We start from the raw sequence: 12624 nt of genomic DNA on the forward strand, positions 1-12624 counted from the left end.
AATAGCCTAATGCTTCTCTATGTGTAGTGGTGGTTGTTCGCATACTGTGTGTTGGGAGGTGGTTTACTTCATCATAAGACACCACCCTCCGTGCACTTGAGTAATTTCATCACAGAATCACTTTCATAGCTCTGCTTTGCATCGTCCATCCCTTTCTTGTACACCAAAGAAAAGCAAAAAACCTTATGGATAACATAAGAAGAAAGCATATAAAAGCAAGGTGAATAAATTCCATTTCAATTAGGAATAAGTTGAACAAAAAACAACCTTCGTATAAAGCAGCCAATCCAATTTATTTGCATGCAGTCCAGTAGATCAATTTGTCAGGCAAATGACATTTTGGGCTACAAGCTTTCATAAGCTTTGCACAACTTTGCAGACTACCCTCTTCAGTTTTCTTCAGGGAAAAAAATCATAATTATAACGGTTTCAAATGTTTCTGGAACCCAGATTATTCTTCAGGTTGCATCAGGGTTTGCAATGAATCAACACATAATTGTGATAAATGCCATCAAATGTACACAAGAAAATAATTCTTGCATCTAGCAAGATAATCTGACAATGACTTTGTCCTAATTGTATCAGAGATTCATTATAAATATAAACTTGTTAAATGAATAAAATGCCATTGGGAACTGAGCAAAATCTTGCATATAATGTCATCTCTGGAAAGAAGCTTATTTCCAGAAAAGTCTCGTACAAACTCGACTCTCAACTATAATAAATATATATATAGTGTAGAAATCTACATCAATCGTTGCTTGGACTCTATATTACATGTGCTCAGACATTTCTGTTCCTACACGTGCCATTTGAGGACCTATTTTCAGTGGAAAATCAGATCCTTTTAAGAGAGACATCGAAGCAGTATTCGGAACTAATAGAAAAAAATTCCATCATGCCTCATGATTGGCCCTCTATGTGCAACTTTTACAATACTCTTGTATCACTGAATGCATAAAAATATGGATGTCTAAAATTTAAAAGGTACTATTTTCTAATCTATCTTTTTTGGTCATCAAAAATTCGTTTTCTGAAATCTTCAACCATAAAGGGTAGCCCTTCCCTCAGAGAAACTTTTGGTTCCCACTTCAAGAGATCCTTTGCTTTTGTAATGTCTGGCTTTCTTTTATGTGGATCATCAGCTGTGTTTTCTTTAAACTCAATCTGTGCACTAGGATTTATTGTTTCTTTTACAACCTGCCAAATGTAAAACATCAGTCAGATCGAAGAAAAAAATTAAATCTGAAAATGGTTAGTCATATGTGACACCAAACGTAAGTTACTTGCACAAACCTCAGCAAGCTCCAACATAGTGAATTCTCCAGGATTGCCAAGATTGAATGGTCCAACATGGTTGCTCTCCATTAATCGTATCAAACCTTCAACCTACACATAAAGAACATGTTATGAAGAAAGTCAAGTGTGAAAGCCGTACAACTCCAGACTAGTTATAATATCATTTTTACCAACATATGATATGGAACGGAATATGAATAGCATATTTAAAACATCTGTCTATATACTCCAAAATCAAACTGCAAGGTAAGTAACATTTTTTAATGTTCCACATGCTTATATATTAAGGAAATGGACAGGTTTATACTTTATCAGACTGTGGCCATCTAATTGTCATATAACTATGCCCGCCTACTGCAAACAGAAAATTTAACTGAAAAAATTATGACCTTCAGGTACAATGGTGAACTGGCATTTATCCCAAACAAATGACCTCAGTTTTAATGTGTCAATTACCCAGATTCTTTTTGAAATACAAGGGTGTATAGGTTAGGTCCCTAACATTAATCAAAAACATGTTATAGCGCCAGGATTTAAGCTGTACAAGATATAAATAATAAAACATCTAGAAAACTTACAGATTTATATAGAAAATACAATTGCACTGGAACATACCAAATCAGAAACATACTGAAAGCTCCGTGTTTGTTTACCATCACCATAAACACTCAAAGGCTCCTTGCGCAGTGCCTGTGCAGCAAAGGAAAAATGGCATCATACATATTTCATCAACAAATAGGATTGCCAGTCTATCTGTATCATAAGAATGCTGTCGATGCTTGCAAAAACTTAAATTTAGGATCCTATTTAAAATATTTTTCCTGAGATACAAACCTGAGCAACAAAATTGCTGACAACACGACCATCATCAATGCACATTCTGGGTCCATATGTGTTAAATATACGTGCAATACGCACCTACAGAGCCCATATTCAACATTTAATCACGTTTTATCAGAAGTTACAAATAAAGTATGTTTATAACTACACTCTTTTTCTTTCTCCTATCTCACTCTCTACAGAAACTCAGCCATCTTATTGCCTCAAACTATTTCAAAACAGGACGAAACACAAACAGTATAGAATGGCTAAGGAACTATAATATAAAGAAAATGCCTCAAAATGGGGAAAGCCAATACAAACACATACAAGATTGAAAGCAACAATCTTTTAAATAAAGCAGTGATGACATAGAAAATAGATGAATATTGAGGGTACAGTAATTTCTTTCCTTATTTAAGTTGATGTTTGATCAACAACTCAAAGCAAGGCATTCCAGGTGCAGATTAATTCAAAATAAGATATAATTTAGCTTCTTTCACCTAAAGGTTAAGACTCTTGAATAAGGGGTGTTTTTCATATCACTCATTGCAGGAGGCCTCCCAACAAGAAATAGTCTGTCCCACTGCATTCAAAAGACTTAAATTAACTAGAATACGCTTTTGTCATGCCTTTGTTAATCACCATTGAGCCAATCTTGCATATATTTACTTGTCAAATTTGAATTTGTATTTTGTCGGGAGCTCAATTTTTGGAGCACTTCAACCCAAAACAGACCGCACCACAACATCTGAAAAAGCATCAACACTTATGAGGCAACGTTAATTTTGTTTAACTTAAAGCAATTTGCAAAAAGCACAAAAATTAGTCTCACGCACACAAGATAATGCTATACAGTTCTTATCGTCACTTGCACAGAGCTTGTGCAGACATATACATTTGAATTTTTGGTATCATGCATTATTTATTCTGTGCTTTTGCTTTGTATTCTTTTGTTTTAAAAAAAAAAAAATTAAAATTACTAGGCTGACCCCATGGGGTATACAATATAGTAGGGATAACATGTCCCAACAGGGTTGACAAGCCTTGCCCAATGCTTGAAACTAGCTAGTAGATTATGTTAAAGTGTCCACTGCACAAAACATGGCAATAGCAGTACAAACATCTCACCAACTATTCTTTGATTATTGCCTAGCCGCTAGATCAACACCTCCTTCAACTTTTCTACTCATTCACACTAATATGGAAGGAATGAAGTCACATGCCATGCATTGTGATTCCACCTCTTCCTGGTGACACTAAAAATTGCTTTGTCAAAGGCTTTCAGGGATTCTTCAGAATGGGAAATCATGTGGATTGAGTAATGTAGTCACGTGACATTTCATACAGTTCCACCTTTTGTTTGTTCCTTCTACGAATTTTAAAAGCTTCAAAGAGGGGTCTGATGACTCTTCATAGAAAAACATCTTGCATGATGAACAAGGTAGCTACAAGGCCTGCATTGAGATTCCACATCCATACACTTATTTGGCACATGTTGTACATCACTTTACACATGTTGCTAAGTGGTCATCCTCTTTAATCAGGCCAAAGACTCTTGATCTGACATTGGCACCAATCACCACATGCATTAATGACCATTGCATAAATTTTACAGAAGTACATGATGTGTCTCCTTCCCCCACTCTCCTCCTTGGATTGGGAAGACCTTCTACAGGCTCCTATGGATTTAATACTGCCTATGGGAAGGAATGTTGTTTGACATGAATGAAGCTTTCAGTTTCACCCTCCCAATGTAGGAAACAACAGATTTATGGGGACTCTATTGTGATTTTCCTAATTTTTCCTATAATTTGCCCTAATATCACAATCGCACAATTTAGGGCCAGGGTTACATCTTACCAAGTAGATATTTCTTTAAAATATTGTGATCTTGGATTTGAATCATGCAATCATAATATAAACATATACAAATATGCATCTATATATTCATTAAAAGATTAGGTTAGATCACATCATAATCATAAACCATCAATAAAATTATGTTAGCATATAAAAGTTGGAGGACAGACAAGCAAGGTAAGCCCAAAGCCATTTTCCATACAAAACACAAGAGTGGATGTATATCAATGCCCTCCTCTTGCTTTCTTAATGACTTACTTGTATCTGTTTTCCCCATCAATGTCTCGTCCTCCTAATAGACAAATGCCACCTGGCAGAATTTGGGTTGAGGTTGTAAGGAGGTTTCTTGATCGTCTGTCAGTCCTCTCTTGGCCTTCTTAAATGATGTAAGTGCTTCTCCCTGCCTCCTTACATGATGCAAGTGCCTTCTTGGCCTAATTATATGGCGTAAGCACTTTTCCCAGCCTCCTTACACGATGCAAGTGCCCTTATTTTATTTGACCTCAAAACAAAATACTAAGTATTACACCCTCTCTTGAACAAGGAAACTCCAAAAGCTAAACAATGTGACAAATGTGTGAACAAATGAAGCAACCCAAGGTTTACAATGCATAAGTGTGAAATATGTTGTATATTACTCAGTTTAATGATGTGATATGTTAGTAATCACTCAGTGAGTTACACTATTCTTCCTAGATTTAATCAAATTATGTTCCTTAATGTAACTAGAACTTGAAAGTTGAAACATTAACTTGACTTCAAATAAATGGGAGGAGATGAAGGGTTCGGAGAAGTCTAAGCAATTCGCAAGGACAATAATATCAATGGATGATGCTTAGATGAGTGAATTCCTATAAACATGCATTGCTTTAACAGATGAAATAAGTACACAAAGATGATGCACTCTCCGAAGGTAACAAAGGATTTTCACATTGTCAGCATTCATCCAAATGCCACATACTGACGCAGTCCAAACGAATATTCACAATTGAACTAACTACTTAATCCAGTTCAAACTATCCTCACACTACAACTTGCAATCAAATAGAAAAGATATGAACTTAAAATTCATCATATATCTTTTTTTTATAGTAAGATAGTTAACAGATCAGGTACAGCCATATAACTTCAGAGTCTGATATCAAACTCAAAATAGAGCAACCAGGAAGAACAGTACCACCTTGATGTCCTAAACAACCACAGTCATGCCCCACCTTTATATACAATCACAAAATGGGGGCCATGACAGCAAACCGTTTTTACTTTACATAAATCATTTACATGCCATGCTACAAGCTGTTAAAACATTTACATTTTATACTGTGTATGGTTACCGCAGAGATATCATCAAAAAAGAAAATTCAGGCTAATCAACTCAATGGCCCCCAGGATCAGCAGTCAGCACGGATCACACCATGCCCCAGGTGACCACCATCAGCAACACTAATCAGGGAATCATCAGTTTGGGTAGGGTTGAAGTTACCCTCCCAAGCCAGAGCAAAAGGCTCCACAAGGTTCAGCATTAACATTCTCCTGCTCCTCACCAATCTTGAAGTCCTTCATAAGCTGGTTCAGATTATCAAGTTCTTTTGGGTCCAACATGCTTTTATAAGTATTAAGATACTGATCAGACCTGACCTCATCCTTGAAGATCAGAAGAAAGCCTTCACGGACAAGAAGCATGAACTTACTTTTCAATATCTCCATCACCAAAGACACCTGAGACGTGATAGAAAAATGTACGAGTTTAAGATTAAACCCATGTAAGTCTCCTCCTGTTTTGAAAAACCTCTCCATTTCTTTCCTTCAAGAGGAATCACAAAATTTCACAGGACAGTACAGACCACAACTTGTTAAGCTTTAAATCAAAATAATCCACTTAACCAGAAAGAATTTCACTCCATGAGATGCCAGACCAAGAGTTTCAGACAAATGGGAGAACGAAGAAAAATAGACCAGACCGCATGGGCAAAACCATATTCGAAGAATAGGTGCTCAACATTTCCACTAAGCAAGCAGAGACCACATTTGACAGACTCAAGACACATAGAGGAAAGGCCAGAACCCACAGCCAACTTCTTAAGAAGGAGCAACCATTTAAAACATAGCTTTTTAGGCTCAGAGGGAACTTGCCGGAAAAAAAGTGCCAATCAGAAAAGGAATAGTCAAAACCCCAACACTAGTTAACCCAATTGAGGATCAAAAAGCCATCCTTCAACATATTATATATTTGTTTAGCAGAAGCCTACATGAGCAAAGATCCATCAGCCCACTTCTCCTGTTTCAAAAAGTGCCAGTATCAACATCCTACCCAAAGAAGAACCTCCAATAGCCTTTGAAATTAAGGTATATGACTATATGTCTTCTTTTGAGAAGGGAGAATCCCGAATTTAATGCTAATCTCTTCCCAAGATCCCAGTCAGTTATCAATCAAGAGATCCCTAACAAAAAGCAATGTCTTTGCAATTTCAAATTTTAGCAGAACAACTTTGGGCCAAAGCATGAGGCTTTTTATTCAAATGCATACCCCACCAAATTGACCTATCCACCACAGCATAGGAAGGAGGGCCAACTATAGCACCTCTGGCTGAGAGTAGTTTTCTTACTAGGGACCAAGCCTAATGAAGGAAAAACACTATAACCATATATCTTCATATTGAAATCACCCATGATGATATCACACAAAGGTGTGTTCTTCCACTGCCTTCCCTTCTTAATGACAGATCTTTCAATATTGTTTCCAATTAGGACATTCCAATGCTCATTGCCCCAAAGTGACTTAAAGATCCTTTTGGAGGCTAAGGAAATACCATGAGATCTAATATCCCTCGACCCCAAACCTCCCATCTCTTTAGGCCTACAACACCAATCCCAGTTAACACAATGTTGCTTCTTGTTTCCTAGACCATCATACCAGAGGAAGTCTCTTGTTATCTTGACAATCATGTTCATCTGGTAATTAGGGAATAGACAAGCAGGGGAGAAGTAAATATGGTGAGAAGCTAAGACCTTCTAAACAATTTGAGTTCTACCTGCTGGTGACAAAAGATGATTTCGCCACTTTAAATGTTTCTTTTCAATCGTACCATATATCCAGAGCCACATATCCTTAGTAGAAGGTTCAATAGCAAATGGGATCCCAAGATATCTGACAATAGTATTAGGTCCAGCCTATTGCGAACCATTAGAGTCTAGACAACACCCAACTAGGGGCTTTGTTATTCCATCCAAGAATAGTAGATTTGTGTGGAGCAATCTAGCACCAGATGCAAGGCAGATTAACTGCAATCTGTTCAAGGAGTTCCCAAAATTATCCTCATTCAGAACTAGAAAAAAGGTTGTATCATCGGCAAACTGAGCATTAATCAAACTTCCTTATTAGGAAGGGAAATACCTCTAACACGAGGGCCAGTTCAGATGTCCTATGAATGTAAAACAAGACATCTTCAGCTATGACAGACAAACCTGGAGCAATTGGACAGCCTTGCTGGATAGTATTCTAAGACGAACAGGTTCAGAAAGTTCACCATTGATCTCAATGACAGTGGACGAGTCCTTAAAGAGGATATTCTACCAATGATGAACGGCCACTCATTCCAAATATAGAAGAATCATAGCAACATCTTGAGCATCTGCCTTGGCCCAGTGCATCGCCTCCCAACTAGTAATCAAATTCTCCAATATATATCGGCCTTTAATAAATCATATTTGTGTCACTGAGATCAAATTCTTCAACATATTGGGATTCCCCCTAACCATAATTTTTGCAATGATCTTATACGATAAATTCAAAAGGGTAATAGGCCTCCAGTTCTCGAGTTGAGGCCTATCCCCACATTTAGGTAGCAACTTGATAATACCTCTGTTAATATTTACACCAAGAGAGCCTTACTCAAACACATCTGCATAAAGGGACAATACTCCATGCCAATCCAGTCTAAATTCTTCTTGTAAAACTCAGCAAGCAGCCCATCAAGTCCTGGGGACTTGTCATTGGCCAACGAACAAATGGCACCTTCAATTTCATCAAGAGTGATGCATTTAACCAAAGTAGAAACCTCAGCAGAGGATAGGTTCTTTGGAATTAACTTAAAAAATTTGCTTAGAGCCTCTTGATTTTCTTGACCACGCTCTGAAGAGAATAAATTGCAATAGAAATTGTAAAAGGCTACTTGAATGGCTGTAGGATCATTAGTGGGACCAGAGTCAATATGAATTCCTCAATAAGTTCCCTTTTATTCTTAACCCTCATCAAATTAAAGAAGTCCTTGGACCCCCTATCACCCTCACACAACCAGTTCATCTTGGCCCTAACTCTTTGCCACAGAGAAACTATCTCTGTAATCATTAGCAGCATAAACATTACAAATTCAAAAGAACTTGTCATTATTTTGGAATTTTACCCATAAGGCCCTTTGACACAGAGAAACTCCATTAGCAAGAATCTTGTCAGCCCACTTAGGCCCAATAAGGATGGTTGTACCACCTTTGCCTCTTTCATGATTGATTCGCTCCAATGCTAATATCAGGGTTAGAAAGTCCATTTCAGAGCGGATCAGAATTCAAGGAGACAACCTGCAGAAGTAAATCAGGTGTGGAGTGTTTACCATATAGGATAAAAGGATACTTATCACATGTAGTACAATAAGATATTACACAGAACAGATACTTTATTCATATATGCAATATGCACTTCAATGCTTACAATATGATTATGCTCAATACAATGATGATCCAAAGTCCCTTCTGGACAGTGTACATATACTTTCCTGAAGGGGTGACTCAACCGTCACATGCCCTTTTGGATACTATTCTACCCGTCGGCTACATTATAGAATTTACCGACAACATGGAGGAATTCATTTACAATCAATTTTCTTGCTGATAAGTCTGCTACAGTCCATACAGGTCAGGTACAGTTTTGATAGTGTTTCATTGGTTGAAATGAAAATCAGTCTTGTCTCATTTTGCAGTGCATAATTCATTTGTAGTTGTTTATACCAGCTTCTCTTTCATTTGGCGCATTCTGTATTTCCTAATTATCATAAAAATTCCAAAAATCAGAAAACAAGAATTCCTATCAGGGATTTTTCAGATGGATTGATAGGGATGACTGATAAGTGATCATTCAATGCTTGGAATGAATTAGCCTTTAGTGCTGAAAAGGTTGCCACCTTTCATAAGACTTGAGTGACATAGATAAAAAAATTGTGTATCTACACTATAATTGCATTAAGATTATTACCTTACAAGATAAGGTAAGGCCTAAGATGGAATGGACTATGTTATATTATACAAAGGCAGTAGGTAAGGCCTGCACTTGAATGGGCACAGGCTACATCATACCATAGTTTAAAAACAGATCTCGCGAGCCAAATCGCTGGGCAATTTTATCACCGAAAAAATCAGCAACGATATAATGATTTTCGCAGTGCGGTGTTTTCCTCAAAAAATCGTGAAATCGCGTGAGGATATGGATTTAAAATCTCCACGTTTTGTCTGTGGCATCCCTGTTCACCAAAAGACCATTTCCGCGGTAGGCACAAGAAAGCGTTTTTGCTATGTAGTTTTGGGTATCGTCATTCATCTTCTAGCTTCCCCACATCAGTGGACATCACAAAGCAATGGGTTGCAAGGGAGTAAATTTGACATGAGTGGAGTAAAATACTGATTCTCAGCATTTCAGTGAGTTAGGTTTTGCAATGGGTGCCATTACATTTTGCAATGGTGGCCGAGGAAGACAAGCCTTCCTATTTCTTTTTTAATTTTCTATTCAAAACATTACATTTATAAAAAATTATCAAGCTTATTTTGGTTAACTTTTTTCCAAGTATTTCCTTGTCAAACTTTATTTAGATTTTAGGTTTAGAGGTTCATATGTGCACATGCCTTCAAGCTCTATATATATACAAAATTTGAATATGGAGTTTTTTACATGGACTAAATATCAATGAATATTATCCTGACTAAAAAAATTTATTTTTTTTAAATATATTCAAATGTTCGATAAAAATGCTGAGTTTTTTGTCGAGTTATTACCGAATCCGAGTTTTTCAAAATTTTGGGTTCCGCCGAGTTATTGGCAAATCTGAGTTTTTCAACTATGAATCATACAAAGGCAACTAGATAACGCATGTGGTGGAATGGGCATAGGTTACATCCTACAAAGGCACTATCTTCCAAGATATAATCCACATTTAGTAGAGGGAGTTACAATAAGTGGGAATGGTGAGATTCGCTAGGTACACCAACCTTACAAGGCGTGGGGCGAAGGGGGGGAGGGTTCTACCCTTGGGCCTAAGGTTGGGCTAGGGCATCCTTTTGTAATTTTTCCATCTGCCCTTAGGAAAGGAAAATACTACACATTACATGTTATGGATTGGAACTCTCTTTATTAAATCATAAATGCATAAGATAGATTATATCATGCTAGCAATATATTTAGTCTATGAAAGTATGTGTGCTCTTGTTTCCTTTTTGGTGTTGTAAGATCTGAAACAAGAGTAATCTTGCAAGAAGACATTTTAATTGATCGTGCAGTATCTCTAACCATCTTACAATTATTATTTTAATGGAATTTGTGATTCTAGGGCTACAATTAGGGCAGCTGCATAAAGGGGGCATTACAAGTGGTATCAAAGCATGTTTCTGCAAACCTAAGATACATTATGATGAATTAATTGACCCATGAGATGAATCTGGTCCTCTGAGTGGACGTTCCTACCTCTTGTGGGGCAAGTGAACTATGTCCACATATATTCATATTTATGCTTTGTGTTTTCATTAATATTCCTTGAACCTAGATTTATTCACGCGTCTATTGTGTATATGCTTCGTGTTTGCATATATCCATATGTGTTTCATGTTTTCATGTGTATGCTCCATGTTTGGTTCATAACTAATGTATTTCTCTAAAAGACCATCCTAATTTATGATTGCTTGAGGGCAAACAATCTTGGGAAGGGCAGACTGTCTTGTCCTCTTCTTGAAATAGGATTAAATAATAAACAACATTAATTAAAGTAAAAATATAAAAGAATAATATTGACATAATATAATATTAATTAAGTTAAACAAAAGGGCAAAAGGCATGAATGGAAAGGTTGTGTCTCCTTCAAATGAGAGGTATAAAAGGAGGAGATGGAAACTTCATTTGGAAAAAAGAGGAAGGGGGAAGAAAGAGTGGAGCATAAGAACTAAGCAGATATTAAGAGGAAGGAAGAGAAAGAGAATAAGGACGTCACTTTTAAAAAAGTGAAGGGTTTGACTCTTTGGAAGGGCCATGACTGTGAAGGGTTGTGACTCTTCAAAGGGGTTACGACTATTAAGGGTGGTGACTCTTTGAACATGTTGTAATTATAAGGGATTGTGACTCTTTGAAAGAGTGACGATTATGAAGGGTCATGACCCTTGCCAAAAGGCACACATGATGAAGCGGTGTGACCTCTCCCTCCCATGAGAAGATATAAAGGAGAAGAAGGATCAAATGGAATGGGGGAAGAAAGAAGTAGACGAGATCTAGAGAAGTATAACGAGGGATCTGAAATAAGAATTGAGATGGAAAGAAAAAAAAAAAGGATATGCAGATGTTAATTAACATATGTGTAGATTTGAAAAGTAGTAAAGACAGACTTGATAATTGACAAATAGGCAAAGGTTAAATAAGGAGTGAAAGGGCAACAGTTCTTACCAAACATATGTATCTTTTCATAACCAAAAGGGTGGGACTTCCTACACTCAAAGAAGATATTGAGGTTTGACAAACTTCAACAGAACAAAAACCTCCAACAGCATATTTGTACAACTAGAAATTTGTATAAGTGCTCAGGGATATCTAGTATGAGCAACTCCATGTGTACGTGTGTCTTATATATATATATATATATACAGAACACTGACTTATCCTTGCCTACTAAATACTAAAATCAGATGTGTACCACTTAATAATAAATCACTGATCATTTTATACATCCGTCTTTATAATCATTCATATGCTAAGTATGCCATACATATTTATATAATCACTCATGCTGAATATGACTGCGCACTAGAGAATAAGTTGTATATAATTACTTCATATTATTTGATATAAATATAATGGAACTTGTAATATACATGTGTTTGGAAAGACATGTTTCATTGATCATATTGACTTCGTGCTATTTCTATGATTGACAGTAATGCATTTAACATAACTGTAATCATAGTAATGCAAGTTAAGAACTGTTATCTTTATTAGGCTCTATGTATTTCAATTGCAATATACATTTGTATGTTGTAAGGCATATTCATCAGCCTACCTCAATTAAGTATATAAATAGATTTAGTACTGTGTGTGTCTACATTTTAATTGCATTAAAATTATTACCTCACAAGATAAGGTAAGACCCACAGTGGAATGGATTGTGCTACATCATACAAAGGCACCAATTAAGGCCTACAGCAAAATGGGCATGGGCTACATTATACAAAGGCACTTGATATCATAGAAAGGCAATATCTTGCAAGGGATAATCCACATTTGGTAGAGCGAGTTACAATAAGGGAAAACTGTGAGGTCCACTAGGTATCCATGCTTGGGCTAGGGCGCCTTCTTGTAATATTTCCATCTATATTTAAGAAAAAAAAAGTACTAAACATACG

General features: G+C 36.6%; 1 protein-coding gene across 1 annotated transcript in view; it reads right to left on the reverse strand.

The window, feature by feature from the left end:
* Nucleotides 1-566: 566 nt before the first annotated feature.
* Nucleotides 567-12624, reverse strand: part of LOC149577461 (UDP-glucuronic acid decarboxylase 4-like) — a 47290-nt gene continuing 35232 nt past the window's right edge. The window contains exons 4-7 of the mRNA XM_089823917.1: nucleotides 2134-2217; nucleotides 1915-1989; nucleotides 1297-1389; nucleotides 567-1200 (exon numbers count right to left, since the gene is read on the reverse strand). Of these exons, the coding sequence (XP_089680043.1) occupies nucleotides 1003-1200; nucleotides 1297-1389; nucleotides 1915-1989; nucleotides 2134-2217 (450 nt within the window). The 3' untranslated portion in view covers nucleotides 567-1002. The remainder of the gene's footprint in view (nucleotides 1201-1296; nucleotides 1390-1914; nucleotides 1990-2133; nucleotides 2218-12624) is intronic.

This window comes from Cupressus sempervirens, chromosome 1 (genome assembly GCF_028749045.1).
Source record: "Cupressus sempervirens isolate cs-2001-9-10 chromosome 1, ASM2874904v1, whole genome shotgun sequence".
Lineage (NCBI taxonomy): Eukaryota > Viridiplantae > Streptophyta > Pinopsida > Cupressales > Cupressaceae > Cupressus > Cupressus sempervirens.